We start from the raw sequence: 20,077 nt of genomic DNA on the forward strand, positions 1-20,077 counted from the left end.
GATAAGACCTGTTAGTCTACGATTTATGCAATTATTTCAACTGTGATTGCGGTCTTTACGTCATGCTCATTAACGGCAATATAAGTAAAAATAAATAAAATTTCTTTTTTATATTAAAACATCATTTTTATCCTTTCAAACATTTTTTGAAAATAAGTTCTACGTTCAAAAGTTTAATTCTGCTCAATATAAATAAATATGTGTACATACATGTAAAACAATGGCCTTCTTGTTTAAAAAAAATGTTCTTTCCAAATAATATAAATTTTCATATTACAGCATAAATGAAAACATGTTAATGTTACAGTAAACTAAATAAACATTTTGTCCACAAACTTTACATGAGACTAATGCCCGGCTTCGCAAAAAAATTTATTAAGTTTTTTATTTCTTCTGATTATATTCTAAGTAGCGCAATTTCTTTAAAAATCATTTTTTTGCCAAGCTGGGTATTTGTATTATTATTTCGGAACCTCTGATCTGTATCCAATATATCCTTATTTTGATTCCTTTTCTTTCTTTCTGATAGATATTTAGTATTTATATATAGTATTGATATTATTAATAGTACATATTTTTGATGTTTTAAATTAGAATTTATTTGGCAGAATTTGTTTCAGCTTTTAATTTTGAATATATTTTAGAAGATTAGCATTAATTGTTATGGTGGAATATGAAATAACTATTTTTTGAAGGTATAAGATGAATATTTATTGAGGTATTTGAATAGTTTAATACGTTAATGTTTTTTGGACTTTAATTATTTTGAAACGAAATTATTACTGTGGATATGTTTTATAATAAATTCATAAATTTATATTAAAAAATTACTTAGTCTTTTTAAATTATATGGTAATAATAATAATAATAAAAAATTGTGTTAAGACAGACATTCAATAAATTAAATAAGAGCTAATAGAAAATTATTATTTCCACATTGTTTTTAAAATATATTCTTCGATATTAACTATTATTAGTAAAATTGTTATCTAAATGTATTGGTGATAAAAAATTAATGTAAACAATAAATATTATTATGTCAGTATTTGATAATGAAAAATGATGAGATATAGTAAGAGATATAGATGAGTAAATAAAATGTATTAAAGATAAGACTGTCTTAAAAATACTTGTCTTAAAAAAACTTGTCTTAAAAATATGTAAGAAAATGGATATTATGGAATGGATTGCGATCCTAATAATGTTAGTAAAATAAAATAATTAATAAAAATTTAAAAAATATTTTATTTAAAGAGTGCAATCTTATAATATTTATCAAAGATTTTATTCACATGTGTGTGTGTGTGTGTGGTAAAAAATAAAACATTATAATTAATATTAATAAAGTTAAAACTCCTAATATTTAATTTCAAACTCCTTTGATTAATTATCGAAGAATTACATAAACAAATAAAAAAAATATTGTTACGTCCTGATCAGACTTCACGATTCTTTTCCTTTTATTAAATACCAGACCTAGTAAACACGGGACCAACAAAAAACTTTTAAAGAATATTATAACGCCAGAGCTGTTTTTCTCACGAGACACCATGAGCTCGAACTTTCTCACAGAGAAAAATAGCAAGGGGGATAGATATTTGAAAATACCTTGGTCGGTCAGCGTGCCTATCGTCGTCAGAAAAATCATAAAAGTCAAAACTTGCGGTAACCGGAGTCTTTAGTCGACTCCAGATGTTTAAAGTAGGAAATAAAAACTGGCACTAGCTAGCCATATACTTGGATTCTGCCTACGGGAACCCTAATAGATAGGATTTTACCGAGTGACGATCGGGTAATGACCACAGTCGCACGCCTAGAAGGCATGACACCTGATACGGTGCACGTGTTCAGTAGGTCTGGGAAACCGAGATGCATTAATCGCACTCTCCACGCGACCCCAGGGCCACGCGACAGTCGTAAACTGTCAAATTTATTAGATCAGTGACCCAAGGCCTCGCGAACTCATATACCGATTCTCAACCCTCCAATCCGAAAGCCGGGAATCGGGGCAAGCACCTCTATAGACCACCCTTTATTCCGTCGTACGGTCTAAAGACTACGCCCACCTAGATCTTAAGACACTGCGATGCACCCCACCTATACTAATTAACACCAACCGGGTTACGCCACCTCAAAAACCTACCCCCATCGCATATGGACCCGAAACGACGCTATTCCTTATTCGTTAGGGCCCCTTTCTTCCTACCCCCATTCCAAGTAACTTAATTACCTAAACCTAATCCTATTAGTTAAAAATGACGCCATCCTCCCCCACATTAAAAATCTTCTCACAAGGCTAATTCCTATTCGATCCCCGCTTCAAAAACCTAAGATTTTCCAAATGGATCCACCCCAAGGAAAGGGTATAAAAACCCGTGTTTTGGTGGCTCCAAGCGCAATTAAACCCAATCACACACAGTTTTTCAAGCAGTTTGCGCAGTTATTCCGTTTAGCTCAGTTTCTCGAAACAGTTTTTCGAGTAGTTCGGGGGCGCGAATCAAAGAGTAAAATCAGTTGATACTTTGTCGCGACCATCTCGTGGTGCATCTCAAGTAGAAGGCCCATCACCCTGACGACACCATCCCGCAGTAGGGTGCCCACTCGTTTACAAAAGGGTCCGACGCCTATACAACACCTTCCCTCAACGGGGCGCCTGCTCAGAACCACCGAACATATTCAACGCGATCCGAAACTACTCTGCAACGAGTAAGTCAGTTCATTTCTCTTTATTTTATTATTTCTTCTGTCCTCCCTCCGGAAAAATAATCCACACACACACACACACACACACACATTTGTAAAGAATACACAAATAAAATTATTAGCACCTGCAATTAAGAATTAAGTTTTGTATCCTAATTATAAATTCAATCAAATTAAAATGTTGTCTTCAATAAATTAAACTTTTGTTCTTTTTCATTTAACCACACCCTCCTCGTTCGTCACCCCCCTCACACCTTCCCTCTCAAATTGCGCACAAAGGTTCCGCCCCGGGTAATAGGGATTCAATTCCTTGACCCAAAAAGGGAACCACGAGCGGTTGACTTGTTGACGGAGTAAAAACGACTCTTCCAGTCGCTGACCCGTCGCAAGTCCTAAACGTGCCGCTCGGCTCGTGCGGTCAGGTCCGTTTACGTCGATCGCCGAGCCCAACGAAAAAATTCTACATCTATCAGGACGTAACAGACTTGATAGAAAGAATAAAAATTGGGGGCTCGTCCGGGATGAAAAGTGCAATTTTTGAGAGGTAGGAATGACAACGAGGTCTAACTCCGATAAAGATAAAATAGAAGAACAATTTAATGCCGCAATAAAAAGCAAAAAGAAAACTAAATCAGACACATTAGATACACCTTACACATCCACTCCAGCAGCCTCCTCCGCTCGCGTCCCTAAACAAATTAAATTCAACGCTAACGAACCTGAAATTGAAGCGTTTTTAGTGGAACCTAGTGCTCCCGAGTACGATTCCGACGATTCTGGTGACGAGACTATTAGACCGTGTGGTGAGAACGAACACTTAAATTTTAAACTAAGTCCAAGTGACAGTAAAAGGGTGAAAAATATGGCGCAAGGTAATCCGTTTGCTACCCTAAAATACGCGGTCGAAGCCGTTCCATTTTTCGACGGAAAAAATATCCCATTAAATTATTTTATCGAAGGATGCGAAGAGGCAAGGTCTATGTTGCCCCATGAAGCAGAGCCTCAATTTACTAAAATTTTACGAACGCGAATAGTAGGCGAGGCGCGACGAACAATTAGAGATCAAGATTTCGAAACAGTAGCTCAGTTAACTAAATATCTAAAACAAATTTACGGCGGATCTAAAAATGTGTATCAGTTACAGGGAGAATTAGGAAACGTATATCAAAAGAATGACGAGGATGTCGTCACTTATGCTAATCGTGTAAAACTCTTAGGAAAACAGATACGAGAAGCCTATCGTAGTTCAGAACACGCGTTAACAGATCACGACGTGCGAGCATCTTTAGAAAAAGACATGTGTAAATGTTTCATCCGAGGCCTAAAACCCGAAATCGAGCAGAGGATCGCTCGAAACTTAGACGTACAGGCGACTGTAACAGATGCCCTACGCATAGAAAGAGAGCTTCGTGCTATTACAGATTTACGACATGGACCTGCTAACTCCGACCGAAATAATGTACAGGAAAATCGTTCCAGAATTTGTCAAATTTGCTTTAAAATTGGCCACTCAGCAGCTAATTGTAGGAAACTTATGCAAATGGCAGACTCTTTTAAACAAAATAATTTAGGCACTGAAATCCTAATTTGCCAGATTTGTAAAAAACGCGGACATAGTGCAGAAAAGTGTCGATTACGTGATCCTCAAGCTCAACGATCAATAAATATGGTGCAGGAAAATACCATAAAATGTCAATTATGTTTTAAACCGGGTCATAATGCAAAAAATTGCCGCCTAAATAATTCTAATAACCAAATAAGTAATTTTAACAATAAGATCTCCATAATTTGCCAGTGGTGCGACCGACCGGGCCATTCTGCCAATAATTGTTGGAAAAAACAAAACGAGCAAACAAATCTTAATAATCAAAACAGAATCATCTGCCAAATTTGTAATAACTTGGGCCATACAGCTAAAAACTGCCGTTCAAATTCTAATCAACGGGCAAATTCTGCTGACGGAACGTTTTGTCGTTATTGTAAAGAAAACGGGCACCTAATTGAAAATTGTCAATTACGCATTGCAAGCAATAATCGTAAAAGAGAAGGAAACACGGGAAACGGGAACGGCCCCTCGAAATCGGGCGTACCGCAGGGGTCCGACCAGACTTCACGCCCGTCGACCTCACAGAAAAATGCGTAAAAAATGACCCTTCGGAAATTCGGCCCGTAACTGTAAATCTTAACAAACAGAGTCGCGTGCCTACTGTCAAAATAAAAATTAACGAAATGATTTCGCCCATAACCTTTATGCTAGACACCGGTTCCGGTCCTAACATAATTAAGGAAAATTTTGTGCCCCAAAATTTAAATATTAATTATAATAACGTTTTACAGTTAAATGGTATAAACAATTACCCCGTTTATACACTCGGAGAAATCGCTTTTACTCTTTTTGGCGAGTCAGTAAAATTCCACATAGTAGCCGATGACTTTCCGATTACGCAATCAGGAATATTAGGAAACGATTTCTTTAAACAAACAGCTTCAACTATCGATTACGCACACGAACGCCTAAATGTTTTTGGAAATTGCGTGACATTTTCTTCTCCGGAAACTATCGTAGCATCACCCAGATCAGAATCCTTGTTTTACGTAAGAATAGAAAATCCAGAAATAAAAATAGGTTATTTACCAAAAATCAAATTAGCGCACGGAATATATTTGGGAGATACTATCGTGGAAAACGTGTCGGGAAAAGCTTACTTGAATGTCATAAGCACTTTGGACGAAGAGGTTGAAATTCGAGTACCTACCCTTCGACTCAGGCCCCTGAGTGAACTGCTCGACGACCATAAAATTGATCTTAACCAGGATAGTTTAAGGAAAACGCGAGAGACAACAATACAACCTGAAAGCGACGAAACTCTTAAGATGCAAAATGAATTTAACAACGATGAATTCGACGATAGAAACATTAATAACGTTAACATTATTAATAATAATGAAAAATTCGAAGATGGTAATAAAAATAAAGCTAAGATCAAAGTGAACAAAAAGTGTCAAATAATAAAATTAAAAGGGAAATTAAAAATAAAGATAAAATTGAAGATAAAGATAAAATTAAAAATAACGTTGAAAATAAGAATGATCCTGAAAGTAGAGAGGGAAGTTGTCAAGTCCCTCCAAAATTATTGAACAATTCTAAAAACGGGGAGGAAAGCCGTCAAACCTCGTTAAAAGAAATGAGTGACTCTACATCCTTTGAAGGGAAAAGTTTCTGTACTTTTCCGAATCATCAAATCATTCCCGGAGGGGGAAGTTACCAAACCTCTCCAGACCCCGTCGGTTGCGAGGAGGGAAGTTACCAAACCTCGCTACGCAATTCGACACAATCTTCTTTTAAAAATATAAAAGGGAGAAGTTTTCTATCCTCCCTAAAAAATATAAAATTTCCAAAGGTTGGATCACTCTCGAAAATTAATGGAAAAGAAAATCAGGATATATATGTAACAATTGAAGAGCTACTGGATAAAATCCAACATTTTAATAAAAAAATGGCGATTAATGACAGTATTAAGAGTAAAAATAAACCATCTTCGAAAATTTTGGCGTTATCAAAAATTAAGACTCAGGAAATGATAGATAAATTTATGCGAAAGGGGAAATCTAAACATAAACATGAAAATGTGAAAAAATTAGTAAAAGATTGCATGGAGAAGTTAACTCCGCGTGAAAATCTGAGTCAAGACGCTGTTAACACTCCAGTCCGTAGCAAGTGTCTAGTAGTAGCAGAAAAATCTGGAAAGGATCGTCTTACAGAAATCATCGACCTACTACGTTTGAAACACTTAAACGCACGAGAAAAAGAAGGCATAATAAGGCTTATTACACAGAGTCAAGACCGATTTCACATACCTGGAGAAAATTTAACTGCCACTCAAATATTACAACATCAAATTTCAACAACGGATGATCGACCGATAAACACGAGGCAATATAGATTTCCGCAATCTCATAAGGAAGAGATAAATAAACAAGTAGAAGAACTGCTGACAGGAGGTATAGTTAAACCTTCGCAATCACCGTATAATACACCCATATGGATAGTACCCAAAAAGGAAGACTCGAAAGGAAATAAACGCTGGAGAATGGTCTTAGATTTTCGAGCTTTAAACGATAAAACAATCGGAGATGCTTATCCATTACCGAATATTGTCGATATTCTTGATCAATTAGGAGGAGCGCAATACTTCTCCGTATGTGATTTAGCTTCCGGATTTCATCAAATAAAAATGGATCCTGCAGATGGCCATAAAACTGCTTTCACCACTCCTTTTGGACATTATGAATTCGATAGAATGCCTTTTGGATTAAAAAATGCACCTGCTACTTTTCAACGTTTAATGGATCTAGTATTATCAGGACTACAAGGCCAGGAATTATTTGTTTATATGGACGACATCGTTATTTACGCCGCCTCATTGGAAGAACACGAAAGGAAATACAATTTATTAATTGAAAGGCTTCGAAAGGCCAATTTAAAATTACAACCGGACAAATGTGAATTCTTAAAAACAGAAGTAACTTATCTAGGGCATATAATTAGTAAAAATGGAGTTAAACCTGATCCTAAGAAGTTAGAAGCAGTAAAATTATTTCCTAGGCCCAAAACACCAAAAAACATTAAACAATTTTTAGGACTCGCTGGATATTATAGACGATTTATACCGAATTTTTCAAAACTGGCAAAACCATTAACTAATTTGTTAAAAAACGATACACGATTTGAATGGACGATTACTCAAGAAGAATCTTTCGAAATATTGAAACAATTATTATGTAAAGAGCCCGTATTGCAATATCCTGATTTTTCAAAACCATTTATTTTAACAACGGATGCTTCTGGGATAGCAGTAGGAGGAATATTATCGCAAGGAGAAATAAATAAGGATCGTCCAGTGGCCTATGCATCTCGTACTTTAACAGATAACGAACTGAAATACGATACATACGAAAAGGAAGCATTAGCAATAGTTTATTGCGTTAAACATTTTCGACCATACTTATACGGACGAAAATTCACACTGGTAACCGATCACAAGCCTTTAATGTGGTTTAAGAATGCTCAAGATGCGAACATGAGAATATTACGATGGAGACTAAAATTAGCGGAATACGATTATGAAGTGGAATATAAAGCAGGTAAAATGAATGTAAACGCAGATGCATTATCACGAAATCCTATAAACCTTGAAGAAGTCGATTGTAAACCAGTTAGAAAGGGCAGACAGAAACAAAAAATCTCTAAAGATGCTAAAACAACCTTAAAAACGCAAAGAGAATTTGACGAAGAAGAAGATAATTATAAATTGTATCTCTCCGATTCTTCAGAGGAAGATGATAATTACGAACTACGCCTCTCTGACACTGAAGAAAATGATAATTACAAATCGCATCTTTCTGATAGCGAGGAAGAAAATTACGAATTACATTTTTCCGACACCGAAGAAAACGAAAATGCAATTAAAAATAATACAGACTCGATACCATTTACCCAAGAAGAATTAGATGAACCAAATCAACAAATAATAGAGAGAGCATTAATTCACAGTCCACCTACACATGACAAAATACTAACAAGAAGTCGGACAGCACGACGTCGAATTACCGATCAAGATAATTTAATAAAAGAGCAAATAGACGATAACATTATAATGTTAGACGATAGAAATGATCCGCCTGATAAAGAAAACAGTGATGAAGACGAGGAACAAGAAAATATAGACAATAACCAAGAGATCAATATCAAAAATTATAGTAAACCCACTATTAATAATCAGCAAATAATAAAAAATAATATAATTGAATCTCGCGATCTATTATTCTTACGTAAAGACAACATAGCATATTTTGTTGATACAAATGGTAAACCTTTAGATTCCGGTTCGCAAAAGTTATTCGAACGAAACAAACTTCCAAATTTAAATAATCTTATGTTAAATCAACCTAAAACCATTAAAATAAAAAATTATTATCATATAATATTGCCGATAAGCGAAGAACAACGAGAAGGCCCAACATTAACTTTATCTCGAATCATAACCGCTTTAAATAACTTAAAAGAAACTGTTGAAAATTTAAAAATTGAAACACTTAGTATTGCTAAAACGGATTTTATTAACAATGTACCGTGGAACAATGTCAAAAATCGGCTACAATTAATATTCCTTGACGCACCAATTAAATTAATTATTTGCAATGGATTAGTTAAATATCCACCTAGAGATCTACGACCAATAATAATAGGAGAAACGCACTGTTTACCCACTGGGGGACATCGCGGAGTAACTAAAACGTATAATAGAATCAAACATAATTATTACTGGGAAAATTTAAAAATAGATGTACAGCGTTTTATCCAACAATGTTTACATTGCCAATTAAAGAAACTAGTTCGCGTAAAAACCAAACAACCTATGATAATTACCGATACACCCGGATCATCTTTCGATAAGGTCGCCATGGATATCGTAGGACCTTTGCCTAAAACCGAACGTGGCAATGAATATATCTTAACTCTACAAGACCAACTCACTAAATTTAGCATGGGAATACCGTTATCCGACCAAACTGCCGAAACGGTAGCCGAAGCTTTCGTCGATCGATTTATTTGTGTATTCGGTTCTCCGAAAGCAATTTTAACAGACCAGGGTAGAAATTTTATCAGTGACTTAATGAAAAAGGTAGCTAAAATATTTAAAATTCGTAAATTCCGTACAACCGCATTCCATCCTCAATCAAACGGCTCATTAGAAAGATCACATCACGCATTAGGAGAATATTTAAAGCAATATGCAAGAGAACAAAAACAGTGGGATAGATGGATAAGTCTCGCGATGTATAATTATAACACTAGTGTACATGAAGCAACTAAACACACGCCTTACGAATTAATCTTCGGCAAAATAGCACGAATTCCGTCAAATGAACCTTTAGCATCTGGCGATAAATTAGCAACTTACAACGAATATCTTGTAAATTTAGTTAGTCAACTCCACGCAATTCAGAAAAATGCCCGAGAAAACGTTGTCGAAGCAAAAATTAAATCGAAAAGACACTATGATAAAAAGATAAACCCACAAACATTCAAACTTGGTGATCAAGTCTTTTTATTAAAAGGCCCTAAACCTGGTAAATTTGGAGATCAATACACAGGACCCCATGAGGTCTTAGAAATATTGAATAGAAATAACGTAAGAATTAAAATAAAAAAGAACAGTCGCGTTGTACACCCTAATCGCCTACGAATCTCACACATCAAACCAACTCCTAATAATTAAGTAATTTTATTATTGTTAATTAAAATAAGTAACTATAAAAAAAAAAAAAATATATATATAAATATATTTTACAAAAAAAAAATTTTATAAATAAATAAATGATAAATTGATTAGCAAATAAGGAAATAAGTAATAACAACAAGCTTGACAATTAAAGGTGCGCTATATTAATATACCTTAGACGTGCTAAATTTCAGATGGATCTCCGAGGATTTTTAATAATCGCCGTGCTAAATTTTTGATTACGCGGCACTAAAGGCATAATAGGATATGACTGCGGATCTGCATCGACGAACATTACGACTCTATCATTACTGGGGATAGAGGAATGTGATATACCACAGCCAGAAGTAGCAGCTCAAAAGATTTATATACAATTGCTACAAATTAACGAATTTACCTCCGCGAGAGTTATACAATGCAAAATAGAAATAGACAGATTAATCAGGAGATGCGGAATGTTCTCTCACTCCATGGACGTGTACAACGGAAAGCACGCGTATATAGAAGAGGTATCAAGAGACGCCTGCCAACGAATGCATATGTATGGTACTTACGAAATCGGGAATACTCGAATAACAGGATTGAAATCCAATCAAACTGCAACACGACCGGTAACACTGGCCGGACACGTGAACAATGATGGCACCTGTTCCGGAACAACGTATAGCGATCCATTTGGCACATGGGAAAAAGCCGTGGTACTCGCAACCATAAAAATTACACTACAGGATTATATAGCTGACGTGAAGATAAACACGAACCGAGTCCAACTGAGGTCTGGAGTGACCTGCGCGTTGAGCGCAACACATTGCACTGACATCGAGGGTGGGGATACCTACTGGGCATCCATGCCCACGGATACCTGCAGGTTCGGCACTTATGGAGTATTATATGAAGGATATGCACACAGAATAATAGACGTCGTCAACAAACAACAGCAAATTGTTTATTCCATGACTACAGAAGACACAGTTTTTGCATTGGCAAGCAGAGACTCCTATTCGACTTGTGGATACACTCTTTTCCACACGGAACATCCAAAATTAGTAATTTTCGAAACTTCACCAGGCGTAGCAATTTTTAAAAAAGAATCACGCATAGCTAATTTGGACATCTTCACCTATATGAACTCTAAATTTGTATATGTAGAGAAACATGTGCGGACTCAATTTAGTGAACTATACAAGAATATTTTACTGCAACAATGTCAGCTCGAACAAAAAATATTACACAATTCATTAGCCATAGCCACCCAATCGCCGGATGTCTTCGCTTATCACTTCATGAAGGGACCAGGATACATGGCCTTACTAGCTGGCGAAGTAATACACATAGTAAAATGTGTGCCTGTCGAAGTAAGAGTAGCACACACCGAAGAATGCTATGATCAATTGCCTGTGACGCGAGAAAACAGAACACAATTTTTAACACCGCAAACCCATATACTGTTACGACAAGGAACGCAGATTACGTGCAATTTATTCGCACCACCCATGTATCTTCTGGGAGATGCATGGTATAGACTCACTCCTAAACCAATACATACAGTACCGCCGATGACCATGAAACCGATGACAACACCGAGCTGGAAATACATTAGCCCCGGATCACTTGCTACCAGCGGCATATATACTGAAAGAGATTTAAGCGATCTCAGGGATCATATTATGTTTCCTGCTGAGAGACCCGCAATGTTAAACACCTTGGCCAGAGGAATGATGGGCCACTCTACGATTATGCACGATGGAGGATCTTTTGCAAACTTCCTAGATGAGGCATCAGTTGAAAAAATAGCTATCTCGGCATGGCAGAAATTTTGGAATCGATTCCTAATTTTCGGCAATATAAGCGCTGGATTTTTAGGAATTTACTTGGCAGTAAGAGCAGTAAAACTAATACTGGATACCATTGTGCATGGCTATGCTCTACACACAGTATACGGATGGTCCATATATTTGCTTGGAGCCATCTGGGACTCGTTAACTCAGCTCCTATTACACTTAAAACTGAAAAAACCACGCGATGAAAACCGAGAAGCTACACAACCACCCGCAGAACGAAACCCGATAGAAGACTCTTCACAGAGGGGAACCTACCCCCTACTACCTGCAAAGGACGCATCCACTTATACATTCGCACTGAAGGATTGACCGCTTGATTTCTCTTTCCCTTAAAGAAAAAAAAAATAATAAAAAAAAAAAAGAGGGGGGAGACGGAAAGAAAGACAGGAAGAAAAGAAGAGAAATACATAAACAACAGTTTTCCTATCAACTTTACACAAGCGCCAACTTTGATTTTACGCATTTTATTGTTTTATCTATTTTAATCTGTTTCGCTCCTTATCATGAGGTCTCGCAGTTGCGACTCGAAATTCGCACCTAACCCCAACACCACCTTTTTGTTTATAGAAACATGGAGATCGAACACCTCGATACTCAAAAACTGAGCCGCTCGCCGTTTGCTGTTAAAATAGTAAGGGTGTTTTCGCCTATGCTAATTTGGATTCACTTGGAAAATAGTAAAGAATCCTTCCAAAAAATGATGGAGGACTTCAACCAGCGGATGAACAAACGCCGATTTTTCCACTCGAATACAAAACTAGGTGACATTGTTGCTCTTGAAACAAAAGGAGGATGGCAACGCGGCATCGTTACGAAGATGAACGGAGATGAGACAGTGCAGATAGGCCTCCGAGACTGGGGCGTGTATATTCGCCATGCAACAGCTGAACTCTACCATCTCGAGGAGAGGTTCAGAGAACATTACTGGCAAGCTGTGCCATGTAGCTTAGCCTACACAGCCCCCGCCACTACAGGACCCACATGGTCTCGTAGGGCCATAAATGTCACTCGAAGCATCGCAGAACAGCAAACCGGAATTATGCAGATAATCAAACCAATTCGGGACGAAGGTGCACTCATCAAATTAGATATCAAGAATGAAACTAACAACGTTTACCACAACCTCAGAGACTTATTAATAGAATTAGGAGTTGCGCAAGAAATAGCGAATATAGCCACACACACCGTACCATCCGCGTTGAGTTAAAACGCATAAGAATATACACATAATTAGTGCTAAAATCACAAATAATAACTAATAAAAATAACAAAAAAATATACATATGTATATATATATATTATGTTTGTTATTAGGCAAAAGAAAAGTTTTTTTAAAAAAAAAAAAAGGGAAAAAAAATTTATATAACTATCTTTTATAAAAAATTATCTTTAAATTATCGTCTATAAAAAAGGAAAATACATAAATATATATACATATATATTCAATAGTATAAGTAATAACCATAATATTATACACACACATACATACATATATATATATATATATATACACATATATACACGTTTAAAATAATATTAAGAAATATCTATATATACATATATCTCTATATATCAAACATACACTCACTCGAAAAAAAAGCGGTACACTGAAAATGTGGGAAAAATTCATCAAATTTCAACTGACGATAACTTCGTAAATAATAAAGATAGAAAGTTCTATAAAATATGGAAATGAAGCTAAAAATCTCTACTTTAAGAATCAATTTATTTCAATGTTGCAAAATAAATTTATTGAAAATGGCGGATGACAAAGCGCGAGCATGCAAAATTGAAAAATAATGGTTCGAGTTTGCGACGGTGCACGGTATAAACAAAAAATTGTAGCTTATTGGGATCAAAAGCGTACGAAAGTACAGAGTCTCCTCTTTAAAATGCTTTGTTATGCATCTCGATACGATGATTTTTCGCCGAGAGATTCGCATTTGAAGAAAAAGGCAGATTCTTACTTCAAATGCGAATCTCTCAGCGAAAAATCATCGTATCGAGATGCATAAAAAAGCATTTTAAAGAGGAGACTCTGTACTTTCGTACGCTTTTGATCCCAATAAGCTACAATTTTTTGTTTATACCGTGCACCGTCGCAAACTCGAACCATTATTTTTCAATCAATTGTTTTGCATCCGAAGGAGATGTCTGCAGATCTTTTGTGATTTCTCCGCCCTGACTTTTTGTTTATGCTCGGCCGCACATTGCGAGAAGAGTGCTTGATTTCTCTTGATCTTTTTCTTTCGAGACGCGTTACTTATTCGTACGACTTCGTCAAAGTAAACAATAATTAATCTTTTCGCATTGAAATTATTGGTCAATTATGGCGACGATAAGTCCTGAAAAAGCTGCTCAAGTTGTAGCGTTAATTGAAGATGGGAGAAGTCGAAGGTACGTTGCTGAGGCACTTGATTTATCAGTGTCAACCGTGCAACGTGCTTATGCTAGGTACTTGGAGACTAATTCTGTCCAAAGAAGACCTGGTTCGGGACGTCCTCGTTGTACGAATGAAAACGATGACCGATTTATTGTTTTAAATTCATTAAGAGACAGACATCGAACGGCTGTTCAAATTCGAAACAATTTAAGAGATGTCCGCGAATGTAATGTATCCGTTGACACTATTCGAAACAGATTAGCGGAACACGGTCTTTTTCCGCGCAGGCCAGCAAATGTACCTTCGCTTATGCGTCGCCATCGCGTAACTCGACTCAATTTTGCTGTCGAGCATGCAGGCTGGACATATGCAGAATGGAGTACCGTTCTTTTTAGCGACGAATCTCGTTTTTGTCTGTATTCTTCAGACGGACGAGAACGAGTATACCGTCGCGTTGGAGAACGATTTGCAGACTGTACTGTAAGTGAGAGGCCTAGCTACAATGGTGGCTCTGTAATGGTTTGGGCAGGAATTTCTGCGAATGCTCACACAGATCTCCACTTTTTTGACGCAAACATGAACGCAGATGTATACGTGGAAGACGTACTCATACCGTACGTTGTTCCGTATGCGCACTTCATCGGAGAGGACTTTTTGTTTATGCAAGACAATGCTCGACCGCACGTTGCGAGAAAAGTGCTTGATTTCTGCGATGAAGTTGGCATAAATCGACTCGAATGGCCAGCAATGAGTCCAGATTTAAATCCCATTGAACACCTATGGGACAATATTAACAGAAAAGTACGAAATCATATACCTGCTCCTCAGTCATTGCCAGAACTTCGAAGAGTTCTTGAAATAGAGTGGAATGACATTACGCAGACTGAAATTAGAACAAGAAGTATGCCTCGTCGCATGAATGAGGTAATACGCGCACGAGGAGATCATACCCATTATTAATATACGCGCGCGCACACACAATTGTACACGCACCACCGGGAGGGTTTGGAGTCGTAAAATATCGTGGATCTAACGAGCCATGAGGTCCTTATCCCAGTGGTGCACGCGCACACACACGCATGCACGCGCACGCACGCACGCACGCACGCGCACGCACACACACATACACACACACGGACGCACGGACACACGCACGCACACACACACACACACACACATACACACGTGCCTACATGTGCACACGGGATTAGATTTCTGCCACGTCCACGCCGTTGATCCTGGGTAACGCCAAGAGCAGAATTGACACTTATAACCGTAAGGAGAGTTTGGAGTTTTAAAATACCGCGGAGCTGATAACCACAGAATTCTTATTCTTGCAATTCGGTCTGGTTCAAAATTGAATATCTCGGCACGTAATACAGCTAGCAGGATTTTTTAAAAACCATTTTAAAAGTTTGGATGTCTAGTGTTCGAAAATTTATAACGCAATAATGTGTGATAACTTTCTCCAAAATGGCGGATGACAAAGCAAAAGCATGCGAAATTGAAAAATAATGGTTCGAGTTTGCGACGGTGCACGGTATAAACAAAAAATTGTAGCTTATTGGGATCAAAAGCGTACGAAAGTACAGAGTCTCCTCTTTAAAATGCTTTTTTATGCATCTCGATACGATGATTTTTCGCTGAGAGATTCGCATTTGAAGTAAGAATCTGCCTTTTTCTTCAAATGCGAATCTCTCAGCGAAAAATCATCGTATCGAGATGCATAAAAAAGCATTTTAAAGAGGAGACTCTGTACTTTCGTACGCTTTTGATCCCAATAAGCTACAATTTTTTGTTTATACCGTGCACCGTCGCAAACTCGAACCATTATTTTTCAATTTTGCATGCTCGCGCTTTGTCATCCGCCATTTTCAATAAATTTATTTTGCAACATTGAAATAAATTGATTCTTAAAGTAGAGATTTTTAGCTTCATTTCCATATTTTATAGAACTTTCTATCTTTATTATTTACGAAGTTATCGTCAGTTGAAATTTGATGAATTTTTCCCACATTTTCAGTGTACCGCTTTTTTTTCGGGTGAGTGTATATATAGTACAAAAAAAAAAGAAAGAAAAAAAAGAAGGTTTTACTATCTACCTCAATAAATAATCAAACATATATATATACATATATATAGATACCTACTTCTAAAAGCATATATATATATATATCTAAGTAAATAAGCAAAATAATTAACTTAGACGTAGGCTTAACTTCTAGTAAATATTCTACTTAATACATACACAAATAAATAATATCGTATACTTAAGGGATTTTCATATATCCGTAATCCTCTCATAAGTAAATCTTAGATAAAGTGGAATCCTTTTCATTAACAATTTGCTATAGGGAGAATTACTTGATGATCAGTCACAGTATAGAATGTCAGAGTACCAACTTTTACAAATACAAAAAAGAGAGAGAAAGAAGAAGAAATATCTATACATACATCGAGGAGTAATGTGCCACTAATCCATTTGACGCTACACTGAAAGATCACCCTGGAGTCTGCTCGCTGCTCACGGAACTTAATGTACGACTGCCCTGATTGGGAAAATACGTTAATTGTGGTAGACTACCACAATTCCCGTCACCAGTGTTGTCATAATCCGGTGACTAAGGACAAACCTGAGTACGCACCTACCACATCACCCTACCTGATCCATGAGATCAACCCATGTGAAGGATGCGGAAACTTTATTAATAACAATGAAGATAAGAAGACTGTACAGAGAAGTTCCTGTGTGAAGATGAAAGCCGAGCTGGGGCCAAGGGATGGAAAAGATAAGTGACTATCCAGAAAAGCAATAAAAGGGAACATGTGGTTGGACTGACCTGCGGGCCTTCGTACGTGACATTTTGGGACACGATTATCACGTAAATAAAACTCCATCTTTTCTTTTCTATACTCATTTTACCATGTTCTATCAAACATTTAAAGGGATTCCACGGAAGAAGGCTTCACCAAATCCTTTATAGTAGATTTTTATTATTAGAAATAAAGTCGAAAGAAAAATATATATATATATATATCCAGTATGTAAGCGACAGCAAAAAAAAAAAAGAACGAAAGGAATAAGGAAGGGGTTTTGGAGGTCGCCTTTCCTTTCCTTCTCTTTAACAAACAAACAGTGTAAGAACGATTCGGCATCTTAAATGGGAATGTTAACCGAAAAAAAAAGGGGAAAAGAATCTATCTTTAATTTAATTGCAAATGTTGCATACCCCCAACATTTGTCTAAGGTGGGGGGTGTTACGTCCTGATCAGACTTCACGATTCTTTTCCTTTTATTAAATACCAGACCTAGTAAACACGGGACCAACAAAAAACTTTTAAAGAATATTATAACGCCAGAGCTGTTTTTCTCACGAGACACCATGAGCTCGAACTTTCTCACAGAGAAAAATAGCAAGGGGGATAGATATTTGAAAATACCTTGGTCGGTCAGCGTGCCTATCGTCGTCAGAAAAATCATAAAAGTCAAAACTTGCGGTAACCGGAGTCTTTAGTCGACTCCAGATGTTTAAAGTAGGAAATAAAAACTGGCACTAGCTAGCCATATACTTGGATTCTGCCTACGGGAACCCTAATAGATAGGATTTTACCGAGTGACGATCGGGTAATGACCACAGTCGCACGCCTAGAAGGCATGACACCTGATACGGTGCACGTGTTCAGTAGGTCTGGGAAACCGAGATGCATTAATCGCACTCTCCACGCGACCCCAGGGCCACGCGACAGTCGTAAACTGTCAAATTTATTAGATCAGTGACCCAAGGCCTCGCGAACTCATATACCGATTCTCAACCCTCCAATCCGAAAGCCGGGAATCGGGGCAAGCACCTCTATAGACCACCCTTTATTCCGTCGTACGGTCTAAAGACTACGCCCACCTAGATCTTAAGACACTGCGATGCACCCCACCTATACTAATTAACACCAACCGGGTTACGCCACCTCAAAAACCTACCCCCATCGCATATGGACCCGAAACGACGCTATTCCTTATTCGTTAGGGCCCCTTTCTTCCTACCCCCATTCCAAGTAACTTAATTACCTAAACCTAATCCTATTAGTTAAAAATGACGCCATCCTCCCCCACATTAAAAATCTTCTCACAAGGCTAATTCCTATTCGATCCCCGCTTCAAAAACCTAAGATTTTCCAAATGGATCCACCCCAAGGAAAGGGTATAAAAACCCGTGTTTTGGTGGCTCCAAGCGCAATTAAACCCAATCACACACAGTTTTTCAAGCAGTTTGCGCAGTTATTCCGTTTAGCTCAGTTTCTCGAAACAGTTTTTCGAGTAGTTCGGGGGCGCGAATCAAAGAGTAAAATCAGTTGATACTTTGTCGCGACCATCTCGTGGTGCATCTCAAGTAGAAGGCCCATCACCCTGACGACACCATCCCGCAGTAGGGTGCCCACTCGTTTACAAAAGGGTCCGACGCCTATACAACACCTTCCCTCAACGGGGCGCCTGCTCAGAACCACCGAACATATTCAACGCGATCCGAAACTACTCTGCAACGAGTAAGTCAGTTCATTTCTCTTTATTTTATTATTTCTTCTGTCCTCCCTCCGGAAAAATAATCCACACACACACACACACACACACACATTTGTAAAGAATACACAAATAAAATTATTAGCACCTGCAATTAAGAATTAAGTTTTGTATCCTAATTATAAATTCAATCAAATTAAAATGTTGTCTTCAATAAATTAAACTTTTGTTCTTTTTCATTTAACCACACCCTCCTCGTTCGTCACCCCCCTCACACCTTCCCTCTCAAATTGCGCACAAAGGTTCCGCCCCGGGTAATAGGGATTCAATTCCTTGACCCAAAAAGGGAACCACGAGCGGTTGACTTGTTGACGGAGTAAAAACGACTCTTCCAGTCGCTGACCCGTCGCAAGTCCTAAACGTGCCGCTCGGCTCGTGCGGTCAGGTCCGTTTACGTCGATCGCCGAGCCCAACGAAAAAATTCTACATCTATCAGGACGTAACAATATCTATAACAAAAATTTATATATATATAACTCTAAAATAATTAACTCATACAATATATATTCTTTAAAAAAATTTATCTATCATCACATTTATCTATCTATCATGAACTGTCTTCTCACCAGCCGCTTGCCAGCGACGGGCTTGACAGCGAGCGAGATGAGCATAAGAGTGAGTGAGTGAAACAATCATAAGAGCAAGTGAGATAAAAATAGTAGCGTGCAAAGAAGCTCGAGGATCTGGCTATTCATTGTACGCTGCTATTTCCCTCTCGCTCGCTCCCATCATCGTCTCGCTCGCTCCTGCTATTGTCTCGCTCGCACTCATCATCGTCTCGCTCGCTCCTGCTATCGTCTAAGCTGGCCGAAGAATCGTGAGTGAGACCGCGAGTGAAGAGCGAGCGAGATGACCTATCATCAAAGAAGAGTTCCGAACTCTTTTACAATGGACTTCCCCATCCCTCAAGTCACGAATGTAAACATTTTATAAAGTGAAAAGTAAAACCTTTATTTCGCATTTTATCGGTTTGAAAATAATTTTTATGAATTAATAAGAATTTTGCGATTAAAATGACATCAAACACGACATAAATCAGATAATTTTTAATTATACTTAACAAAAAATTAATTAATAAAAGCATTATTTGATTAAATCTGTGCCTGATTGCTTTAACGTGTGATACTTTTATTCTTATTTACAATTTATTACAAATAAAGCTTTAACATAAAAATAAATAATGAATGTGCATGTGTTTAGACTAAAAATTTATTTTATATACATTATATATACATCAATGTGCACATTACTCTGTATTATCGATCCTTCGTGGACATAGCACGGAACGAAA

General features: G+C 37.3%; 1 protein-coding gene across 1 annotated transcript; it reads left to right on the plus strand.

Moving 5' to 3' along the window:
- The first annotated feature begins 10,180 nt into the window (after window positions 1-10,180).
- Window positions 10,181-12,234, plus strand: LOC136997480 (uncharacterized). Its single transcript, XM_067348388.1, has one exon. The coding sequence runs from the start codon at window positions 10,445-10,447 to the stop codon at window positions 12,137-12,139; it is 1,695 nt and encodes a 564-aa protein (XP_067204489.1). The 5' UTR covers window positions 10,181-10,444; the 3' UTR covers window positions 12,140-12,234.
- The last annotated feature ends 7,843 nt before the right edge of the window (window positions 12,235-20,077 follow it).

The sequence above is a fragment of the Linepithema humile genome, chromosome 1 (genome assembly GCF_040581485.1).
Source record: "Linepithema humile isolate Giens D197 chromosome 1, Lhum_UNIL_v1.0, whole genome shotgun sequence".
Classification (NCBI taxonomy): domain Eukaryota; kingdom Metazoa; phylum Arthropoda; class Insecta; order Hymenoptera; family Formicidae; genus Linepithema; species Linepithema humile.

Bases quoted from the DNA above. Each gene is read 5' to 3' on its own strand.
- LOC136997480 (XM_067348388.1), top strand. From the start codon at position 10,445: ATGTTCTCTCACTCCATGGACGTGTACAACGGAAAGCACGCGTATATA.